This window comes from Bos javanicus, chromosome 7 (assembly GCF_032452875.1).
Source record: "Bos javanicus breed banteng chromosome 7, ARS-OSU_banteng_1.0, whole genome shotgun sequence".
NCBI lineage: Eukaryota > Metazoa > Chordata > Mammalia > Artiodactyla > Bovidae > Bos > Bos javanicus.
The window spans coordinates 50329425-50354932 of record NC_083874.1 but is presented as its reverse complement, the minus strand read 5'-3'; the positions used below and the strand labels follow the sequence as shown (position 1 = coordinate 50354932).

At 36.2% G+C, this 25508-nt stretch overlaps 1 protein-coding gene across 2 annotated transcripts in view; it reads right to left on the bottom strand.

The window, feature by feature from the left end:
- The window catches only part of UBE2D2 (ubiquitin conjugating enzyme E2 D2), a 42012-nt gene continuing 16504 nt past the window's right edge, over positions 1-25508 (bottom strand). Inside the window, exons 2-7 of one of the 2 annotated variants that reach the window (XM_061423638.1) lie at positions 12158-12221; positions 7731-7762; positions 7574-7651; positions 7381-7486; positions 2155-2248; positions 1-931 (exon numbers count right to left, since the gene is read on the bottom strand). In XM_061423638.1, the coding sequence (XP_061279622.1) occupies positions 886-931; positions 2155-2248; positions 7381-7486; positions 7574-7651; positions 7731-7762; positions 12158-12221 (420 nt within the window). In that variant the 3' untranslated portion in view covers positions 1-885. Of the gene's footprint in view, positions 932-2154; positions 2249-7380; positions 7487-7573; positions 7652-7730; positions 7763-12157; positions 12273-25508 lie in introns of those variants that run through there. The other variant, XM_061423637.1, reaches the window with a different exon arrangement.

Below are 25508 nucleotides of genomic sequence, written 5' to 3'. Positions count from 1 at the left end.
TTATATGTAATGACTGTAGTAATCAGTTTATTACACAGATTAATCATTCTTGAACGTACAAGCTCCAGAGGAGCAACTGGGTCTTTAAATATACACAAGTATTTCCATCAAATGAATTGTCACCCTTACATCCAGATAGACCTAAGCAGTTAAAAACATAAGAAAAATAAGAGCTATTAGCTATGTATTAACTGAGAAACCACATACAAACCAAAGAATATGGAAGAGAGAAAGAGGGGCTGAAAGATGAAGGTTGAAGGGTGGGGAGATGTAAAAGAGTTGGGAGCAAAGCCCATCACATGTTACTTACTAATAGCTCCAATCCATTTAAATGTTGACCAGTTAAACTTAGACCTTAAAATACAGGATGTGGGTAGAGTTTAATCTGGTTGGTCATAACTTTCACCTAAGACGTAAGTCCTTCGGAATAAAAGGAATACAGAAACAGCTTCATGTTTTTCACCTTGCTTTTCATAACTGTTTTGAGTTTAATAGTATTTCACTTAAAAAACAATCTCCTACAGGTCAGTGGAGCTTTTCTTCCCCATCCAAGAACACACCATACCCACCACCCCTCACCTTGCCGTTATCCAAATTTAAGTCAATAAGGAAAGCTTTTAGTCTCACACCTAGGTTATGCCTGGAGAACTGGCTTGTCACACACACACTTCTCTGCTAGGAGGCAATGTTGGTACAGAAGTACAGTATTTCTAGTTTGTTGTTCCAAGTATGTACAACACGCAGCACTGCTGTATCAGGTAAACATGTGCACAGGGGAAGATGAGGCGTGGGCTCATAGAAAGCAGTCAAATGGAAATCAAAAGGACCTTCTCTTTCAGAGTTCCCCTATCTTTATTTGTAGAGGTTATCCAATAATTTCTTTAATTACATCGCATACTTCTGAGTCCATTCCCGAGCTATTCTGTTGTACCTGTACACACAAAGAGAAGCTTGGCTTAACATAGGTGAGGAGTCAGTCAGAAAGCAACAGAGTTCATTCATTATCCCATCTAGTAACTCGAGGGGAAGAACTTATAGAACTTCAAGTGAAGCCATCTTCCTACTCCAAATTTCTAACAAATGTTAGAAATATCCGATAAACGCTATATAGGATTCTAATTAAATTTCAGCACTTGCTGGCGTATCTTCAGTCTCTACTTCACTGACCTATTTCTGAGGTGATTTTCAACCCCTGTTTTACTTATTTGGAGTTCAATATAATTCTATATTATATGGTTCTTGAAATCACATAAAAATGATCAAATTGACATAATACTTTTCCTGCATCAATAAACCAACCAGTTCTGGCAGAACTTATTTTATTTTTTTTTTTGGCAGAACTTATTTTAACAATTTGGTTGCTAAAATGAATGGGTTTATTGCTTCAGTAGAACATTCCAGTAATAAAATAAGCAGGGCAAAGGATCTTTAATTTTTATAGATACTATGTAGATTCAGATTAAAAAAAAAAAACTAAGACCAACTGCTGTTAGAATACCCCATTCTCATTGCAGCTCCTTTTTAAAATATCTTATCTATATGCCTCTCTATCAATAATTCAAATAACTATTTAATCTTTTATATTTTAACTTTTGAAAATGAATCATTTTCTCCCCATCTCCTTCACAATCTTATTGAATAATATGCAAAACAAACAAAAGATTACAACATTTCATTTACTATATCTTTTGATACCCTGACCACTTTTCAATAATTCATAATACAATTCTAAAACGTGCAAATTCTCCAAGTTTTATTTTAAAGGAAATTTGGGGTTTTGGGGTCTTGTAGCATTTATTTACTTTCTTTTTTAGATTATTCCAAATGGTAGAACATCAATTCTCTTTCCCATTAATTTATAAATACCTACCTAAGACAACTGGGCTCTTGATGCAAAATCTTTGCATGTCAAAAACCAAGAAGAAGACATAAAGCTGTTGGAAAATATATTGTAGAAAAGTTCTTCTAGACAGTAGGAATTATACAAAACGGAGATAAAATCATCTACTTATAATACTTGATGCAAATACTGCTGTTTCCTGTCCCCAACTGAGTATATTAGGACTTCATTTTAAGTGTCTGATTCATGCTCAGACCTTAGACACAAACATCTCCACCCTATCAGACACTCTTCTGTCTGGAGACCATACTTACTTTTCTCTATCTGTTTTGTAGATCCGAGCAATCTCAGGCACTAAAGGATCATCTGGATTGGGATCACACAACAGAGAACAGATGGACAAAAGTACTAGAATGAAAAAAACATATAAATTAGTAGAGGATAAAAGCAAAAAGACTGAAAGAAATATGAGATGCCAACACACGAGAAAATTCTAAGACCCTATTTACTGTAGTGTTAGCAGGTTTGTAAGCTCTACCTAAGTTTACAGTAATAGCAATTAACAAAGATTCTAAGACTTCTCTAAGCTTGAACCAGTAAGAAAGCTGGCCCAAGCTGGTGAACTGTCTTGCCCCATTTCCCTGGTTAGTGAGTAATCAGAGTGGAATTATTAATAGAATACAGGTCTTTCAAATCCTAGACCAATAAGACTTTCCCCAGCTTATAAATTTCCATTTTTGGAAGCCCATGTTCAGGGATAAATGGCTTCCAAAATTCTAAAGACAACCACACTACTGAATGCTCTTAGTAAGAAATGACAACTATGAAATCCAACAATTATTGCTTTCTTGATGGCAGGTACCATATTTAGATGCAATCGATTTGTTTCATTTTTAGTTGAAAACAATTTAGTTTAAGAACACAGAGGCCAGTACTTGTCCCCAAATGGAGCTGGCCACACTTATTACAGATGATATGACGTATCTCAAACAAAAGTCTCAAATTATCTTCAGCAACGATTTCAAATCTCATCTCAGTCATTTCCTCAACGACAACCTGAAATGTGGCAGACAAATCTCAATAGTACAATTTCCTCTGTTTAAATTTGTTAACTTACATATTCCTTTATTGAAGGCAAAGAGGAAGCCCAAGCCACTAATTATATTAAATCCAGTGGCCTCTGACATACCAAAATAAATTCCAATCCTCCTATTCTGATGTTAACAGAACTCAGCTATCTTATTTCTCTCTAATGTTCTGTAGCAAGAGACAATAATTCAGAGCCCACTGTACTCCCAAAACATCAATTCAGCAGGAAAAGGAATTTATTCATTTTCCCATCAAATCTATCCTACAGAGATCAAGGGCTTCTGAGAGATGAAGAAAGTTTACATGCCCTTTATCATTCAGTTGTTAACAAAAAAGCTATTTCCTTGCCTTAAGAGTATATGGAAAATAAAAAACATCAGGAAAGATGTTTTTTGACTCTTCATTCCTGTTGCCCACAATTCTGGTAGATGGCATTCCCAAAACATCTTCTCTTCCCATTGTCAGGTGTATCACCTGATGCCCTCTTCAAGCACAGAACATTCTAACAGCAATTAGGAAAGATTTCATGTATTTCCTGGAAATGACAACAGGGAGTTATAGATTTTTGATTGTTCATGAAATTATTGACTACAGAAGAAACTTGTCTGACCTATCAAGCTGGCAAGAATACAACTGACTCTTCACCTAAAATTAGATACACTACCAAATTAGTATAAGTTCCCTTTACTTATTGTCCAACTATTTAAAACAGGCAACTTTAAAGAGATATTTTTTTAATTATAGTTGATTTACAGTGTTGTGTTAGTTTCAGGTATACAGCACAGTGATTCAGTTTATACATATACATTCATTTTCAGATCCTTTCGTATTATAGGTTATTACAAGATACTGAATATAGTTTCCTGTGCTATACAGTAGGTCCTTGTTTATTTTATATATATAGTAGTGTGTATAACTATTAATCCCAAACTCCTACTGATTTATCACTCCCCATCCCCCTTTCCATGTCAACCATAAATCTGTTTTCCCTGTCTGTGAATCTGTTTGTTTTGTAAATAAGTTCATTTGCATCATTTTAAAAAGATAAGCTTTAAGTAAATAACCTTCTTCACTTTCTTTCCAGGAAAGGAAGGTAGGATGGTGGCTATCTGGATCTAGTGAAAGGATTTTTAGTACACTACTTAGTTTCTTTATTGGTAGAAAATTAATTTTGGCTTATAATATACTATACTTTCTTTTTCTATAAAGAGAGTAACTTCTATTTCTACAGCTTGTAGAGACTCTTTACTGAAGTAACTAAATTTTCACTTATATATATATATTCTTCTTCAGTAAATAACCAATTTCATTAGTGTCATAACTCAATCACTTCCAATTCTAAAACCATATAACCAAGTAGCTTTACGATAGAGTTAACCTGCTTCAAGTTTTCTGTATATTTAGGTCCCTTACCTATATACTCAAAGAGGAGGGCATTTTGGGTCTAGATTATTGCCCTTTAAAACAGAATATGTTAAAGAATAATTATATCATACATAGAATTTGGGTCTTTCACAGAAATGCTTGCCCATACTTCAATTTACAAAAGAGTCTTTATAACACTAAACCTAGGTACCCTGATAAAACCAAATTCAACAAAATGGTACTGTAGTTATTTTAAAAGATAGCTATCCAGACAGAACATACCAAGTCAAATAAATTAACAACCCTTATGACTTAGAATAACTGAAAAACAAAACAAAACAAAAAACACCACCACTAGGCACAGAAGGGAAGAAAAAAAAGCTATGATGACAATTTCAGCTATCCAGACAGACTCCCCCCACCACCATCCACCCACCCAACTCACCCACACACAGAGTCCCACCTCTCTTGGCCCCGTTTATAGCTAGATTTATATCTCCAGTTACTTGGTAAAATAAGAACAAACAGGTCAGGAAATCACAAGAACAGGCATATGAATACTTTCACAAGCAACCACTGAATGGCATGGAGGCCTACAAAAACAATAGGGGCCACTTATCTGTAAAACTGTTTCAGTCACAACTTTTTAAAATGTGGTCCTTTGATTTTTTTTGTTCACATTTTTGCCTAGGACCCCAGAAATCTTAATTTAATGCCTCAGAGTTTTTGTGCCTTTAAAAAATTAATGTGGAAGGGTATACAAGTGTTACCGTAATTATGACAAATATCCAATACTTTTTACAATAGTGCCTTTATCCCAGTTATTTGGGTGCTTACAAGGAATCAGTTAACTATGCATTTTTGCTGCTTTTTAATCTCCAGAATAATAGTGAATAGTTTTTATCACCCCTACTCTATAGATGAAAACACTGTGGAATACAGAAGCTAATCCGTCTCAAATCTCAACCAATAAGATGTGGAGCAGAGATCCTAACACAGGCAGTTGCATCCAGGATCTACGTTCTTTACCATGAAACTATGTTGCCTCCTGTCTAAATGTATGCATTAAAGAAATGATAAAATTTAAGTAGAGAGGAAAAAAAAAATTTCATGTACCAAATTTCAGCCTCAAATACCCAAACTATTTCTTTCTAGCTATTTAATATACCTTCTATACAATGCAAGTTACAGTGTATAACATTTTCTCTCTTTCCTGCTTTTATCAAACACTGTATTTTCCCATTTTCCACAGTATTTGTAAGGATCAATATTCTTTTGAATGCATGTGCCAGAACCGAATGTGTTTTTTCTGCTGTTGAACCTATATGTCATTTCTAATTTTCAGAAATAACATTGTTGCAGATGTAGATTTTAGCAGTTGGGTTTGTTTTCTTAGTACAAACAAATGAACCTAGAATTACTGCGTCAAAGGATGTTAATATTAATGATTAAATCTCCTATCTCTTAATACATACAGGCAGACTAAACAAATCTATCTGTAGCATATATAAGCAATCATTCCAATGTACTTCACGAAGTACTTCAATGTACTTTTTCTTTTGAAAAGAAAAAATGTTTAGTTTCCTTTTTAAAAGATCTTTGTTAATTAAAAAGGTGAAGTGAAAATGTTAGTTGTTCAGTCATGTCTGACTCTTTGTGATCCCATGGACTGTATGTAGTTCACCAGGCTCCTCTGTCTGTGGGATTTTCCAGGCAAGAATACTGGAGTGTGTAGCCATTCCCTTCTCCAGGGGATCTTCCTGACCCAGGAACTGAACCCGGGTCTCCCACATTGTAGGCAGATTCTTTACCGTCTGAGCCACCAGTGAAGCCCCAAAAGGTGAAAAATGGGTACTTATTTTAATTTTTATCTCCTTGACTATTCTGTTCCTTTCTGTCCATTCATCTACTGGGATCTAGGTTTTTCCTCTTACTGATTTATATATGTTCTTCATATCTGTTAAACATACTAGCCCATTATCATAGGTGTGTGCGTGTGTGTATGTGTTAGTTGCTCAGTCATGTCAGACTCTTCACAACTCCACGGACTGTAGTCCACCAAGCTCCTTTATCCATGGAATTCTCCAGGCAAGAACAACACTGGAATAGGTTGCCATTCTCTTCAAGGGATCTTCCCAATCCAATCAGCCCATTATCATACTTGTAGCCTATTTCTTGTACTGTATTTTGACAACATTTAATGATGGACGTGAGTCTGAGTGAACTCCAGGAGTTGGTGATGGACAGGGAGCCCTGGCGTGCTGCGATTCATGGGGTCGCAAAGAGTCAGACATGACTGAGCGACTGATCTGATCTGAATCCTCTTGTGATTTCATGTTGAAAGGTTGTACAATTTCAAATCAACAAGTAAGATAATATTCAGTTCAGGGATATAAAAAAAATCTCCAATCTACTCATATAATTAGGTCGTATTTAAAAGAACTACTGGATCTTTCATCACAAAGTTAGTAACTAACTTTCTCTACACATTTTCAAACACACACACACACACACGCATGCACCAATATACCACAGACTAAGATGCTCACATAAACATATACATTAAATTGATTATCTTAGATGATGATTCTGTTCTTGATAGAAACCTAAAGACAAGAACAGGTAAAACTTTAAATAATGTGAATATGAATTCATCTATACTTTGTCCTTCAAGAAACTAATATTTTAATTATAGTACAAATATTCCTCTACAAGGGCTGTTTTTTTCCTATTCCTGAACACTATCTATCCTTTCCATTCATGGATCTCAAGGCTGGAAAGACATTACTTGTCTTCTACATTAACCATGCTCTTAAAAAAACGGATTCACAAGGGCCATATTCTAATCTATGCCTGAAGAGCAAGAACAATGGACAGAGAGCAATCACAGCACCAAGGAACACGTATGCTTAAAAATCCAACTCTCTCTAGTGGATCTATACCCCAGATCAAGAATAAGGGGGACCACTACATTCTCTTAAAAAAGAATTTGACTAACCCTTTCAAGAATAAGCAACCTAAAAAAGACACAAACACACAAAAAAAATAGTAGGCTTTATGTTGATATCAAATATCCATTCCATTACCTTTTGAAATAGTTAGTGCTGGAGACCACTGTGACCGTAGAATATCAAGACAAATGCTGCCATTACTGTTAATATTTGGATGATAAATTCTTGTTGTAAATGCAACCTATCAAAACAAGGAAAACTTCTTATAAACAGTTTCATTAGCATTGTAGAAAGTAGATAAAAAACATAGTTTGCATATTCCAGTTACCTTAGGTGGTTTGAAGGGGTAATCTGTTGGGAAATGAATTGTCAAGAAAAATACTCCACCCTGATAGGGACTGTCATTCTGTTGATAACAAAAAAAGTTGGGTTAAAATGAGTGAATTACCTAAACAATTTATTCTGAAATTAATCTGAATACTTACTGGCCCCATTATTGTAGCTTGCCAATGGAACACTGAAAAAAGAACAACAAAAAGTCACCATGAAGTAATATCAACAGTATACCTACACCATAACAACATATTATTCCCCATGTAATCTCAGTTCATTCATAAGAAACATGGTGAGTCATCTAAATTAACTTGGAGTCTGAGAAAACAAAAATGACTAGCATGGTGTAGAACACTGATAAGGTGCTCAACAAGAAAGTTATTTGGGCTAAAACGTCTTAAAAATTCATGACAGGGAGACAAAATTCTTGACAAGGCTGAAAGTTTCACTTTTAAACAGGCACTTCCTTACCGCAAAGGGTAAAAAAGAACCACAAGATTCAATTCTTTGATTGTATCATTTCCCCAACACTAATATCTATAATATACTTCTTTTATAGTACTGGTATAGAGCAGAACAGTAAACTTAAAGTAGATAATACTCAAATTAGGAAATGCTAGTTTTTTCCAGTGAGAAAAAAATGTCCAGTTCTCATGTGTAGATCTTTAGAATTACTGGTATCTCAATAAATAAAGAAAACATATGCTGGAAGTCCCAAGCTTGATTACAAACTCTAGGGATAATCCCAATAAATCATAAACTTGTTTAGTAAGGAAATTTTCTCTTCAAACAGCAAAAAACGGTGCATGTTCTGTTTCAAAGGTGATGCCACTAAGTACAACACAAAGATCAAAAACCCAGTCTTCACTTCTAAGCAAGCTACTAAGCACTTAACATTCACACTAGGATCTGAGCACACTAAAGGAAGCTGTCAATGGGATTATACACGAGCAACTCAAACCAGCTAACTCTTGATGCAAGGAGGTAATGTGAAGACTAGAAAGCCACACAAAAATCCACTCGGATGTCAGCCCAAACCCTTAAATTCCTTCTGATCATCTGTATGAGAACTGCCCCTATGGTTGGCTTGCCCCTCACTGGGGCCTGAAGCTACAAAGAGCAGTCTGTTTACTAGGGATTAAAAATAAAGGGTAGGTATTGCTGAGGCTCTCCTTTTTAGATTACTCACCATTAGTACTGAGAAAAATTCCTCTTAACTTCTGCCAACTAATTTTTTTATGGATTAAGTAGCTAAGGAGAAAGTTACTTTGAGTCACTAAGATCAGTCCTAGTATCTTCAACAAAGGTTCTATTAAAGGCCCCATATTAATTAACAAAAACCATTTGGAGACCTACCATTTTAAATCTTAATTGCATATTCTGCCACACTGGTTATATATAAGAAAACCTACTTAAGAGTCACTGACTTAGGTCTCTCTCTGGAATGCATTTAAGTTGCTTCCATGTCTTGGCTATTGTTAAGCAGTGCTGCTATGAACACTGGGCTGCATATATCTTTTCAAATTAGAGTTTTCTCTAGATAAATGCCAGGAGTGGGACTGCTAATCATATGGCAACTCTATTTTTAGTTTTTTAAGAAGCCTCCATACTATTCTCCACAGTGGCTGCACCAATTAGATTTCCACCAACAGTGTAGGAGGGTTCCTTTTTCTCCATACCCTCTCCAGCATTTATTATGTTTAGACTTTTTAATGATGGCCATTCTCACCAGTGTAAGATAATACCACATTGTAGTTCTGATTTGCATTTCTTTAATAACTAGCTGTATGAGCTGTTTGTATATTTTGGAAATTAATTCCTTGTTAGTTGCATCGTTTTGCAAATACATTCTATTCCACAGGTTGTCTGTTTTGTTTAGTTTCCTTTGCTATGCAAAAGCTTTTAAGTAATTATGACCCATTTGTCTGTCCATCACTAGGTGATGGATCCAAAAAATATTGCTGCAATTTGTGCCAGAGTGTTCTACGTTTTCTTCTAGGAATTTTAGAGTATTTGGTCTTACATTTAGATCTCTGAGTTTATTTTTATAAATGGTGTGAAAAAATGTTCTAATTTCATTCATTTACATGCACCTGTTCAGTTTTCCCAGTATCACTTACTTTTCTCCACTGTATATTCTTGCTCCCTTTGCAGTAGATTAATTGATCATAAATGCATAGGTTTACCTCTGGGCTTGCTACCCTGTTACACTGATCCATATGCTTTTTTCTGTGTGTGCAACCACCATACTATTTTTTATTACTGTAGCTTTGTAGTACAGTCTGAAGTCAGGAAGTCTTCTTTCTCAAGATTGTTTTTGCTATTTGAGATCTTTTGTGTTTCCAAAATTTTAAATTTGTTTTGTTCTAGTTCCATGAAAAATGCCATTGGTTATTCAAAAGAGATTGAACTGAATCTGTAAATTGCCTGGGGCAATATGGTCATTTTAACAATATCTATTTATGTCATCTTCAATTTCTTTCACCAGCATCTTATGGTGTTCAGAGTATAGGTCTTTTCAGCACAATGTTTTTATGCTCATTCATGTTGTAGTATGTATCAATATATTCCTGTTAATCATCAAATATTCTACTGTATGGATACACCATATTTTATTTATCCCTTCATCAGCTGGTGGGCATTTGGGTTGTTTCACTTTTTGGTTATTATAAATAAAATTTCTATGAACAAGCATGTGTGAGTTTTTATAGGGATATATGTTTTTATTTCTCTTGGACACCTACCTAGGAATGAACTCACTGGTTCATACGGTAAACTGTGTGTTTTGCTTTTTGAGGAACTGTCAGACTGTCTTCCAAGCTGGCTGTACCATTTTGCATTCTACCAGCAAAGTATGATGGTTCAAATTTCTCCAAATTTCATCAACACTTACTATTTGACCTTTTGATTCTACCCATCCTAGTGGGTGTAAAATGACACCTCATTATGGTTTTGATATGCATTTCCCTGATAATTAATGATGCTGAACATCTTTCCATGTTCTTACTGCATTTGAATATCTTAGAGAAAAAGCTACTCAGATCGTCTGTTCACTTTAAAATTGGGTTATTTATCTTAATAATGTTGAAATATAAAGACTTTAAAATCACTTTCTTAACAGTATCATTTGCTGTACCTAATTTTTAAATTTTGATGAAGTCTACTTTATCTTTCTTTTTCTTTTATTGCTTATGCTTTAGGGGAGTTTAACTCTCCAGGGTAACCACTTTTCAATCTGAGAAAGGAATGTAGTAGTACCAACTATGGTAGAAGCAAAGGCAAATTACTTTAGCACACTACAGTACTGAACTTCAAAAGTGAAATCTAATCCCCAGACTTCAAACACTTTTAATTAAAAATCAGTCTCTCAAAAAAAAAAAAAAAAATCAGCCTCTCTCAACTCTGAGCAATTTACCTGAAATAAAAACACTCTTTCAAAACTGAATGACCACATTGATGCAGATGGATATGATACCATGGAATGACAAAACTAGAATCAGAAAATCTGAGAATAAGTCTACTTCAAGAACCACCACAAGTCTCTCACTGGATTCTTCTCTAAAACAGTTAACAATTTCTCTTCCAATCACTTAAAGAATTGTGAGGCAAATGAGATAATGTGTTTAAATACTTGGCCTGTCCTGTTTGATATCAAATACTATATATACTCAATAATACTGGACAGATCTAAACATAACATAAATGGGATTTTGTCATAACAAGTACTTAAGTCTTATAATTTATAACATCTGTTTCATCTATAAAGCAATCCTTGTACAAGGATTCTGCTTTGATTCCTAAGGATTTAGCAAACCAAAACAACAATCTTAAGAAAAATGAGGAAAAAATTAATCTTACACACAAGTCCATATAACCTCATTTATTTTCTTAACCTATACACTTCCCTTACACAAACGCTTCTAAATATACTCCCAAGTATATTCCACTTTTCCCCTATTTGCTAAATATTGCATTTTTGTGTGTGAGAATTAGTTACACAGCCTGCTCAAATATCCTCCATTTTTAAAAGGCTGAAAGATGGCATCAGGGGGAAAAGCTGTCTTGAGACAAAGTGGAACAAAAGCAAAATTATTATCCAACATGTATGGTAAGATACAATAAATTATTTCAAACAGGATTAAGAAGATAAACTGGACATTAAAGGTAAGTTGTAGCTGTCTTCACAAATATGAGTCAATACAAAGAAAGACACAGACCCACATACACACTGCCCCCCCCAATCATACTTACTATTATCTAACTAAAGAACAATAGCTTGCTGTAGACAAAAGCTTGAATATTTTGTCTTAGGTAAATACCCAGAAGGGACAAAGGATAGGAAGGAAGAGCCAGAACAACTACACAGACAACATCTGGCAGAAGAATTCAAAATGAAATACAGTACAAAAGATGATGGGATACACATAAAACTGCACCTTTCATGGGCAAATAAAGGTAAATTGCATAATTAACTCTTCATACAAATAATCTTGGCAGATATATATTTATTAGTAACAGAGTTCACCAAAGGCAGACTGTTACGCTGTTTTATGTTTTAGTATTCCTTTTAGATACTTACTATCATCTCCAACAGGACCTGCTGAACACTGTGCTGGGGGGTCCCGTGCCAGGTCATTCAATTCCTTCAAGAAGGAGAGAAAAAGAAATGTATTTAACATAAATGTAACTATTATCCATTAATAAAACCATCACTGTTACCAATAATCTCTGTCTCACCAGTAAAGCTTTTAGCAGCACTCCTTCAAAGTCAGAGAAGAGAAAGGTAGATTAATTCTTTAAAATATTTGGAATTCCTGAATATAAATGTATGTTTTTAAAAGTAGATCATTTTTGCTTTGTTTGAAGTTTAATGGGTATTAAATATAAGGAAAGTAAACATGGATCATATACTAAAGAGCCACAAAAACTGTTTCTTTGGGTTTTCTTGGGCCGCACCATGTGGCGGGATCTTAGTCCCCAGACCAGGTATTGAACCCATGCACCTACACTGGGAGTATGGACTGCCAGGGAAGTCTCACAAAAACTGTTTTTAAGTAAACACTTTACTTATTATTTTCCAATAAAGATCAACAGCTGGTTTTTGTACCTCAAAACCATTAAGTTACACTTCAGATAGGAGTCATAAATGTTCCAAATTATACAGAACCATCTGACAAGATACTGGTATTTTTTCAGCTCATATCCACTACAAAGCTTCCAGAGGTAGTAGGAAAAACTTTAAAAGGGATATATTACAAAGGCTGGTTGGATATAACCCATCATAAAGTCTTGAAATCAGAGATGGAATTACATGTAGTCATGCTCTACAAGATGTCAGCTTCTTAGCTATTTTAACACAAGAACCCACAAACTTGAGATTTGTTACTGGGTGGGGATGCCTTAAAAACCACAAAGCAGGAAATCATACTATATTCCCTTTCCCTTTGGCTTGGTATGTGAGATAAAAACAAACTCTGAGGAAGGACTAGTTTTAATTATCTTTTAAAACTACAACGGTAAAACCTACCATTTAAGAAGTATTTCAAACCTTATTGAGTTATATAAATATTTTAAATTGCAACACAGATATTTCTGTAAGTTCCTTCTTCTGAGTTAACTTATTCAACCAGTCATTACATCAATTATTTTGTTTTATCCTATTTGTAAGCTTGGAGGATAAAGCATAAAGCATAAAGTATAGAAATAAAGTTCTGTTAAGTTTTTTTTAAGTGCTGGGATTGAGATAAAGATTTAATAATATTTACTTTCTTTCACATCTCAATTTGAGGATTTTGTATTTCTCTACAACAGAGATTCCTTGCCCATCTCAAGGAGAAAAACAAAAAACCTACTGTACAGTTCACATTCCTAAATGTTTCTAATACAGGTCACTATAACTAGAGAGCTTGCTTGATGTGAAACACAAAAGTTAAGCCACTTCTTTTGACTAACTTCATCTAAGTTGAATATAAGGATTCATCAGGTGGTGATCACTTTTTAACATATCAAACCACTATGTTGTATACGAGACAGTAACATAGTGTGGTAGGTCAATTATACTTACTAACACTTTTAGGTAAGTGGTAGGGCTGTAATATGTATGTGTGTGCACGTGCGTGTACGTGTGTGCACACACGCATGCACTCAGTTGTGTCCTACTCTTTGCAACCACATGGACTGTAGCCCACCTGGCTCCTCTGTCCATGGAATTTTCCAGGCAAGAAGAGGTTAATTAACACTGCTGTACACTATACATAAAAGTTTAACAGAGTAAATCCTAAGAGTTCTCATCCCAAGGAAAAGAATTTTTCTCTTTATCTTTTATTTTGCACCTGTGAGATAATGGATGTTCACTAAACTTATTATCATGATAATAATTTCATGATATATGTAAGTCAAATCATTATACTGAACATCTTAAACTTATGCCAATTACATCTCAAAAAGCTAAAAGGAAAAAAAAATCCTTGTCCTCTTCATAAGTCAGTATTATATAATTAAAAAAAAAAAAGAAAACCTTAACTCAAATTTGTGCTAATTCACAATTAACATACTCATTCCAACACTTCCTTGGTTGAAGGCACTCACTTAAGTATGCTAAGTGAAATGAGACATAAAAAGACTATTATTCTGTATGATTCCATTGATACACATTCTAGGAAAGGCAAATTTATAACAATAGAAACCAGATTAATAGTTTTAGGGGCTAGAGGGAGTTGGAGAGGACTGATTACAAAGGAACATGAGGAAAATCTGGGGGGCTATGGATATATTCTATATTATGACTTTGGTAGGGACTGCAAAACTGTGAATTATACTCATTAAAACTCAAACTGTATACTTAAAATTGTTGATTTTATTGTATATACCATAAAGTTGTTTACTAAAAGGGCATATATTCATTCATCTTCATATTATGCATACAGTATCTCTGAAGAATAGATACAAAACTAGTTCAAAGTATTTGCCTTCAGAAGGAAACTTTGTTTTGGGGGTAAGAATAGGAACTACATGTATTTCTTTTATACCTTTAACAAGTATATTTATTGTCTATTTAAAAAATAACGTACCAGTTCTGACTATACATTTGGATAAAAGAAAAATAATTCTGAAAAAGCTGTGACTATCTGAACAGTAATCAGAATAGTGAAAACCCAGTTAGACTAAATAAACACAGAAGCTACAAAATTTGAAGTTTCCCTGGTGGCTCAGTGGTAAAGAATTCACCTGCAATGAAGAAGACCACCTACAATGCAGGAGACACAAGTTTGATCCCTGGGTTGGAAAGATCCTCTGGAGAAGGAAATGGCAACCCACTCTAGTATTCTTGCATGAGAAATCCCAGGAACAGAGGAGCCTGGTAGGCTACAGTCCACTGGGTCACAAGAGTTGCACATAATTTAGCGACTATACGACCACAACCACAAAATCTGATGTCCCTGCGTTATGATTAAAACTGAAGGGGGAAAAAAAACTGAAGGGAGTTCCCTCCTGGTATAGTGGTTAGGATTTTGGGCTTTCACTACCATGGCCTGGGGGAACTGAGATCTTGCAACCCGAGTGGTGTGGCAAAAAGAAAACAAAATAAAGATAAATCTTGAAATTAAAGGCACATCTATCTAAATCACTGGGCAGAAAAAAATACCCTATTACATCAGGCTGTTGGCTTTATCATATGGCTTTATACCTATACATTAATTTTCTTGACTTTTTATTTCCCCCCAAATAGTATTCAGATTTGTCTTGTATATCATACAGCAAATCATACATTACTGGGATTGAGAGTAGAGCTAGGACAAAACCCAAAACCAAGCAATTTTTCTGTTTATTGGAAAACTTTTCTGTAGAAAGAGCAATAGAGAGAAAGTGAAAATGTCAGTCACTCAGTCATATCTGACTCCTTGTGACCCCAAGGACTGTACCCCACCAGGATTCTCTGCCCATGGAATTCTCCAGACAAGAATAGTAAAGTGGATTACCATTTCCTCCTCCAGGGGATCTTCCCAACCCAAGGACTGAACCCAGGTTTCCTGCATTGCAGGCGGACTTTTTACCATTTGAGCCACGTGGGAAGCCGTTATAGACAAAGTACATATAATTAAATTTAGGGAAAAAAAAAGAGGAGGGAAGTTTGACAGTTAAGGTAAAGAATCCTCAATTTCTAAAGAGACTTTATGGTCTTAACTTTGAAATCTAAAAAAATATTACAATAAAGGTCTTATTTTCAAAATAAACTGTGAAAAAAAAATAAACTGTGGATTTTAATAGAGTTCTCAATTAAGATTTTCTTCTTTGACATTGTACACTCCCCTTGTTTCTAGGTATACAGAACCATTATTTTTAAAGATTAAGGGTTATAGACAATTTTGATTATCTGAAACTTTCCCAAGTGTTTAATTTAGTTCAAACAGCCCTCAAACCTTATACCAATTAATTATTTTCAAGTAAAGTTTAATTCACTACAAACTTTTTTGTCCATGTTGCGTGGCATGCAGGATCTTAAGTTTCTTGACCGGAACTGAACTCCTGCCCTCTGCAGTGGATCGTGGAGTCTTAACCACTGGACCACCAGGGAAGTCCTCAAACTTTTAAATACATTTCCTACTACTATCTTTTTTGGCTCAGGAATATGTTTTCCAATAAAGACACACAGGAATGATTATAATGCCTTGTATATTATTATCTTAAGAATGCCTATTTTCCAAAGGATTAACCCTTCTTTAAAAGGGACCACTGTTAGAGAAAACAAAACATTAAAGCCTCTAAGCCTGGGATATTTCTGTATTACAGCACTATAGCAAGAAGAAAGAGGACTTCCTAACTGTGGGGAGGGGGTCCTACAAGGGCTATGCTGACTTTACTTTCCTTGTATCCTCAAATACTCAAATAGGTCATTAATTGCTAAAACTTAATGATATTAGCTATTTAAAAAAACCCTGTTTCCCCAGTCTTAACAATTATGAAGCAAAATATACATAGTATGGAACACAGATTTGTTTCACCATTTTGGTCTCACCCTATGGCAAATGGTAAAAGGAACAAGATGGGAAAATGAGAGATTGTAGTTACTTTCATAGAAAATTGGCTTCAAAGTCAAGCGTTAATAGTTCTAAAATTTCCTGTACAAATCAAAGGTCTTTGGTGGAAAATCAGGATATGAGACGATTTAAGCAGAAATTGTGATTCAACATCAGAAGAGATATCTAGACTAATCGCCCATTTTATATATATAAAAAGATACAAAGTAGCTAATCCAAGGAAAACTTATAATTAGAGTAAGGATATGGTTTACTATATATGTTCTATTATATCATGCTTCTTTAGTCTGAATCTAAAATAGTAGAAATGTACAAGTTAGAATATCTGAGAATCTATAACTGAACCTCCTTTAAGATGAATGAACAGCAAAAAAAGAACAGCTAGATAAGTAGTAGTTCTCAAAAATGAGACCCTGGCACAGCAGCATCATTATCACAAGAAAACTTATTAGAAATGCAAATTCTCAGGCTCCAACCAGACCTACTGAATCAGAAACTCTGCTGTTTCAAAGCCTAACAAGATGCATTTTAACAAGTCCCCCAGGAAATTGTGATGTACACTAAATCCTGACTGCCTTTATGTTTGACGAATTAAGAATCAAAGACAAAAGACAAGGCTAGAAAACTCATTACCAGCAAGACTCAAAATGAAGGGAAGGTGAAGGAAAACATGGCAGCACAGAATGAAGAACTCAAGAAAGGGGTGTTTTCCACATTTTCAAGACACAGTGAAGGCAAGCAGTCTGTCATTACCATAGTACTGCATTCTCCCTGCCCTACCCTATCTCACCTGGGTTGCAACAGAAACGCTAACTCATGTGTCCAGCATAATATCTGAAGTTAGTATTTAAAAATTAACTGCTAGAGTATTTAAAATTACAAATTTTTAAAACTCTGGAAATATTAGTAACTCAGTTATCCTAGATCAGTTTGAAAAAAAATTATGATTTCTGAAAATAGCAAATTACAGAATCTTTTATATCTGGTACTGATAGACTTAATCCCTTGGCACTCTGAAATATTTTCTATTTCCCTCTTAATAATGCTACCTTCTATTTTAAAGACAAATTGATAAAAAATCTATCAACAGCAATCTTTCCCTGAACTTAGTATAAGCAGAAGTAGTAACCTTATTTGAGATTAATGTCTGTACTCTTTTTAAAAAATTCAAGTCAACTAAGACTATAGAAAATACCCAGCAAAAACCTATTACTCAGCTTCAATTCAGTCGCTCAGTCGTATCCAACTCTTTGTGACCCCATGGACTGCAGCACACCAGCCCTCCCTGTCCATCATCAGCTCTTGGAGTTTACTCAAACTCATGTCCATTGGGAGAAGGCAATGGCACCCCACTCCAGGACTCTTGCCTAGAAAATCCCATGGATGGAGGAGCCTGGTAGGCTGCAGTCCATGGTGTCACTAGGAGTTGGACACGACTGAGTGACTTCACTTTCACTTTTCACTTTCGTGCATTGGAGAAGGAAATGGCAACCCACTCCAGTGTTCTTGCCTGGAAAATCCCAGGGACCGGGTAGCCTGGTGGGCTGCCATCTATGTGGTCGCACAGAGTCGGAAACAACTGAAGCAACTTAGCAGCAGCAGCAGCATGTCCATTGAGTCGGAGATTCCATCCAACCATCTCATCCTGTGTCATCCCCTTCTCTTCCCGCCTTCCATCTTTCCCAGCATCAGGGTCTTTGCATCAGGTGGCCAAAGTATTGGAGTTTCAGCTTCAGCATCAGTCCTTCCAATGAATATTCAGGACTGATTTCCTTTAGGATGGACTGGTTGGATCTCCTTGCAGTCCAAGGGACTCTCAAGAGTTTTCTCCAACACCACAGTTCAAAAGCATCAATTCTTCAGTGCTCAGCTTTCTTTATAGACCAATTCTCACATCCATACATGACTACTGGAAAAACCATAGCTTTGTCTAGACGGACCTTTGTTGGTAAAGTAATGTCTCTGCTTTTTAATATGCTGTCTAGGTTGGTCATAGTTTTTCTTCCAAGGAGCAAGCATCTTTTAATTTCATGGCTGCAGTCACCATTTGCAGTGAATTTGGAGCCCAGAAAAATAAAGTCAGCCACTGTTTCCCCATCTATTTGCCATGAAATGATGGGACCAGATGCCATGATATTAGTTTTCTGAATGCTGAGTTTTAAGCCAACTTTTTCACTCTCCTCTTTCACTTTCATCAAGAGGCTCTTTAGTTCTTCTTCACTTTCTGCCATAAGGGTGGTGTCATCTGCATATCTGAGGTTATTGATGTTTCTCCTGGCAATCCTGATTCCAGCTTGGGCTTCATCCAGCCCAGCGTTTCTCATGATGTACTCTGCATATAAGTTAAATAAGCAGGATGACAATATACAGCCTTGACGTACTCCTTTCCCAATCTGGAACCAGTCTGTTGTTCCATGTCCAGTTCTAACTGTTGCTTCTTGACCTGCATACGAATTTCTCAGGAGGCAGGTCAGCGGGTCTGGTATTCCCATTTCTTTAAGAATTTTCCACAGTTTGTTGTGATCTAAACAGTCAAAGGCTTTGGCATAGTCAATAAAGCAAAAGTAGATGTTTTTCTGGAACTCTCTTGCTTTTTCCATGATCCAGCGGATGTTGGCAATTTGATCTCCAGTTCCTCTGCCTTTTCTAAATCCAGCTTGAACATCTGGAAGTTCACAGTTCATGTACTGTTGAAGCCTGGCTTGGCAAATTTTGAGCATTACTTTGCTAGCATGTGAGATGACTGCAGTTGTGCGGTTGTTTGAACATTCTTTTGCATTGCCTTTCTTTGGGATTGGAATGAAAACTGACCTTTACTCAGTTTAGCCCAATCTAAACGCTGCTGCTGCTGCTAAGTCGCTTCAGTTGTGTCCGACTCTGTGCGACCCCATAGACGGCAGCCCACCAGGCTCCCCGTCCCTGGGATTCTCCAGGCAAGAACACTGGACTGGGTTGCCATTTCCTTCTCCAATGCATAAAAGTGAAAGTGAAGTCATTCAATCGTGTCCGACTCTTCATGACCCCATGGACTGTAGCCTACCAGGCTCCTCCGTCCATGGGATTTTCCAGGCAAGAATATTGGAATGGGTCACCATTTCCTTCTTCAGGGGATCTTTCCAACACAGGGATTGAACCCATGTCTCCAGCAGGCGTCTCCTGCATTACAGGTGGATTCTTAACCGCTGAGCCATCAGGGAAGCCCTATAAATAATAAGTACCCCTCCTCTTTTTTAACTGTGTATCAAAGCCTTTGATTATGTATGGGTTTAAAAAAATTATTTCCTCAACCTATACACCCAGGCAGAAATAACTGTACTGTTCAACACACTGGAACTTGCAAACCCAATCATTGCCTAGAGATGGGAAAATTATTCCTAGAGCATGCTTAACCAAGAGGTCAATTCACCTGCCAACAATTTAAGAACACAGAGATGAACATGATAGAAACTATCTGCCATCTGAATCGTCATTCACCACTATCTGACAAGCCTTCTGTAAATACTGGAAACTAACCATATCGTGTAATTATGTTAAATGAAAATTAGCTTCATAAGGATTATAATGGTTATTCTACAACTATGTTCCTGCTGATATCAACAGGGGCAACAGGCAGAAGTCAGTTTTTCCGAAGTCTTAACATCCCTTGATGTTTTATTATTCTGCTCTTAGGTAACTTTAAGCAAGTCATTCGACTTCTCCAGATCAGAACTCCCGTATCTATAAAACAATGAAGTTAAACTAAAAAAACATGGTTTGGTTATAGGTTTAAGGGTTAAATCAATTTGGGAAATGTTATAATCCACATCCTTGTAAGAATATTCAAGATTCTAAGCAAGTTCTGAATAAAGGCAACACTATTGTTTGGGCACAGAACCAGGCTTTGCTTCTTTCTGTGGCCCATTCTTCCAATGCCATGTTCCCCACCCAAGATTTTATTCTCACAAATGCCTAATGTCTGCAGCAAAGTCAGAAATAAGTCTGAAGGAACCAAGAACACTTTTTATCCTAAAGAAATTTTTTTGTTGTAGAATAAAAGACTTTTAAACATGACATAAAGAAATCTACCCAACATGGCTAATACTGTCCTAAAGTTATCTATACCTTGTCCCCTCCACCCCCAATCTGGACTATAAATTACTTCAGTGTGGTTTTCTGTCTGTGGTAAAATACACAAACATAAAATTTACCATCTTATCCATTTTTTTTCCATTTTAAGTATACAGTTCAGTGGTATAAAGTACATTAATAACACTGTGATCAAAATGTTTTAAGAAAATGTTTATAGTAAGAGAAAGCACATTATGAATAGCTTTTCAGATATAGTTAATACAATATAAATTTCCTTTCTAAGGCAATCACATGTTTTTATTAATTTTTAAAGACAGTTTTTTTTTGTTTGTTTATGAAGTTACTTTTGTCAAATTCCAGGAAATCCTTACAAGTGCTATTTGTGTGACAATGTTGATAGCTTCCAGTAGTGATCAAATATATAGGGGATGTGTTTCTGGCTTAAAATACTTTTTCTGTATAGAAAGGGGTGGGGGGGGAGCACATATCTTTTAAAAGGGAAATGATATGCTATATAAAGATATTAGCAAAATTAGTCATTTATATAATCTTATCTGTTGCAAACTAAAAGTTTGCAAATACTGAAAGCTTATACAACCAGTGAATTCCCTGAAATTTCTATAAAACAAATTACAGCTGAGTCATAAGGATTCATATTTGTTTTGGCACACAAAGGAGAAACCAATATGAAATTCTGACAATGCATGTGATTAACCTAATTATGAATCTGAGGATAAAAAATTGTTTTAAAAAAGCTAGGCCCAGTTCACTTTCATCTATCTTCACAATAGCACAGTTATGATTTTAAAACACATCAACACTAAATATTTTCACTTTAAAAGATTACTGTCCATATACTGCTTTTTTTTAGGATGAAAAAAAATCTTATTTCCCAGGGACTTCCTTCTTTTTCCAAGCAGCTTATTATTAACTATACTATACAAATCTAGCATTATATGGTATAGTAATACCTTATGATCAATTTTTTATTCACAACTATCAAAATTTATGTGTACCCTTAACGTTACCCCTGGAATACTTAATTCTAAATTCCCTGAGTTAGAGACAAGGTATAATACAATCTTTACCGCATTTTCCAGAGTGGAACTTAAGAGACACTCAAATGTCTGAATGAGTAGATGAATGAATGTCTAGCACAATATCAAGCCGAACTGATGTTTAAACACTGGCAAATGAGATGATAAACAAAAGTACATTAACAACTTCCAGGAGGAAGTCCAGTCCAATTCAGCCTAATCACCTACAGTGCCAGAAAATAGAAAGTCTATAGTGACAAAAATATATTCAGATTTAATTACTGAACATGAATGGAATAGGTGTTTTGAGTGAGACTGGGTAACACTAGAGAATAAGGAGTTCATTTCTTTGAGCACTTTAGCAATAACCACTTAGATGAAAATGTTCTAATTAAAGATAATATTCTTTGTTCATTACTGAGGATCAAGAACCTTTTCAGACCTTATTTTACCTATATGAACTACCATTTACTCATTTCAAAGCTTTTTCTTCATCAATTAGCTTTTAAATTTCAACTAGTTCAAGACTCCAGAACAGGGTTCTTGGAATACTCTAGGCACCCTCCTACCACACGCACCTTTAGCCTTCACTTAAATGTGCTGAGAGGTTTCCTAGAAGCCCCTTTCCCCCATTTTCTGTTAAATACTATGATGAAAAAGTGCAAGTTGCCTTAGCAACTCAAGATAGTTTATATGTATGATTATTTAATGTCTCTCGACCCAATGACAAATAGGAATTTGATATCCAGCACAGTTCCTGATACAGAGGGAGTCCCAGTAAATACCTGTTGAAGAACAGATTGTTACAATTACACACAGTAATTTTACGTATGCTGCTGCTGCTAAGTCGCTTCAGTCGTGTCCAACTCTGTGCAACCCCATAGATGGCAGCCCACTAGGCTCCTCTGTCACTGGGATTCTCCAGGCAAGAATACTGGAGTGGATTGCCATTTCCCTCTCCAATGCATGCATGAATGCAAAATCGCTTTAGTCGTGTCCAACTCTGTGCAACCCCATGGACAGCAGTCCACCAGGCTCCTCTGTCCATGGAATTCTCTAGGCAAGAGTACTGGAGTGGGTTGCCATTTCCTTCTCCTTTAAGTACCTAGAGAAGGATAATACTATCTTTCATTGATTGTATGATTTTTTTTAATATACCTGACATCAAACTGCCTACTATAATCAATGGTATGTCAGCTTCATTGGCAATATCTTTTTTTCTTAGTAGTACAACCTTCAAGGCTTCCCTAGTGGCTCAGACGGTAAAGCGTCTGCCCACAATGCGGGTAGACCTGGGTTTGATCCCTGGGTTGGGAAGATCCCCTGGAGAAGGAAATGGCAACCCACTCCAGTATCCTTGCCTGGAAAATCCCATGGACAGAGGAGCCTGGTAGGCTACAGTCCATGGGGTCACAAAAAAGTTGGACATGATTGAGTGACTTCACTTCTACATCCTTCAATGGATAGCATCTTAGATTTAATGAAGTAAGGCACTTGAGAAGGCAGTAATAGTCTGATACTGCAGCCAAAGGATCCTATAAATACCTAACAAAGAACAAGTTTAGAATTTTGGCAATCAAGGACAAAGTAGAAAGTGCCTGAGTAAATGACAGTTATGATAGGAAAATCACAAGTCTTCCAGAAGACTAATTCTGTAATAATTAAGGGGACAAAAATATTAAGGAGGTACAAATGGTACCAGAAACAAAACAGGCAAGTAGCGGCTTCTTGCTCTTGGAGCTGATGATGGCTGGTAGCTAAATTGTAAGGTTAGGTCAGACTCCACACAGGGTCTCTGTCAGGATCTGAAATTACCTCTCCTTTAGTTACTGAGGCAGTGGTCAGTGTTCTTCCACACTCTATTTCCAAAATGAGCCTGGCATATAGCCAAGTAGATAGGAAGAGTCTATGCGCTTATTACATATGCCAAAAGATTTCAGTACTAAGCTCAGAAGAAAACACTGAAATAACTAAGAAAAGAGCTCTGTTCTTGGCATTCGAATAACCAGAATCTACACCAGTTGATTCCACCTCAGTTAACAACTACACAACAAACTAGAAACCTGAAGAACTCTTTTATGGCACTAATCACCATGCACCACAGTCCAAAGTCTGAGAAAATGGGGAAATAAACAAATGACATTATCACTATGTTGGTGTGCTTCTAGGCTACTTAAAAGTGGCAGGACAATGAGGACCTTAAAAAGAGTTAAAAACGACATCCTTTTTCTCATTATACTCCATAAAACCATGAGACCCTACTCGCCCCTAAAATAATTCACGTGTACTATTTTTAGTAGTAGCATATGGTTAAGTTCTGGTACTCAGATGCTTTGAAATATATAAATACTATTTAACTAGGGCTTCCCTTGTAGTTCAGTTGGTTAAGAGTCTGCCTGCAATGCAGAAGACCCGGGTTCAATCCCTGGGTCAGGAAAATCCCCTGGAGAAGGAAATGGCAACCCACTCCAACATTCTTGCCTGAAGAATCCCATGGACAGAGGAGCCTGGCAGGAGTTGTAAGTCCTGCATGGAGTCCTAAGTCCATGGAGTCGTAAGAGTCGGACATAACTTAGTGAGTAAACCACTATAAGACTGTAAATCCTCAAAACTTAAAAATAACACTTTCCATGGACTTTACTCTTCACTATTTCAAAGCACAGCTTCTGTTTCATGAGTTCTCTAACACCAACTCAAGGAGTTCACGACGATGAATCAGCATGTGCTCAGTTGCTCAGTCATGTCCAAGTCTTTGTGATCCCATGGACTGTAGCCCACCAATCTCCTCTGTACATAGAATTTTCCAGGCAAGAATACTGGAGTGGGTTGCCATTTCCTTCTCCAGGTGATCTTCCCGACCCAGGGACTGAACCCAAGTCTGCTGTATCTACTGCACTGGCAGGTGGATTCTTTACCACTGCACCACCTGTTCAAGATAATGAATCTATCCACAGTTAAATCAGTCTTCCTACAGGTTGAAATCTCTATAAGATGTGACCAACACTCAAGTAAACTTAAATTGTACTCTGCTAGATGACTTGCTACATACTTGCTTGGGATTGTACTTTAGAACAACTATAAAGACAGATAAAAAAATGACTTGTCCATCCCTCAGGAACAGTCCAACCTCTAAAACATGACACTAAACAGTATTAACCAAAGCATGAATAGGTACATCTGAAGAAATGTCTTTTCAAAGTTACATTTTAGGTTAGCCTAGAGACAGGAGAGTTCTCTGTCCACATTAAAATCACTTGATATGCCATTTAATCAACTATATGCTACACAATAATAGAAACATGTACAAGTATCACGACAGTAAGAGAAAACAACGGTTTCCTTTTTGCTATGATGAAATTCTCAGTATAAAAGGATTTCCATTTTGTCTGCAGCAAAGATTAGGGGAGGGCCAGACAGAAAATTCAAGTCGATAGTTAGGCTGGAGAAAGGTTTGGTACTATTACCTGCTTCAAAAACATTTTAAATTCCTGATGTTAACAACAAAGCTTAGTTCTCCTAAGCAGTTTTTGATATGGCAGATCTGACCAATTAACCTACAGAGAATGTTTAACCTATATAGGCATTATAGTGGTGCTACTTGAGGATTCTGAGAGCACTTTTTAACAAAGAGGAGGTGACAGGCAGAAGTTGTTCTTTGTTACGGTAACAGGAAAAGTATGAAAACATTATGAATCAAGTAGAAAAGAAAAAAAACCCAGCATATCCTAGTCAGCCTTCGGAGAAGGCAATGGCACCCCACTCCAGTACTCTTGCCTGGAAAATCCCA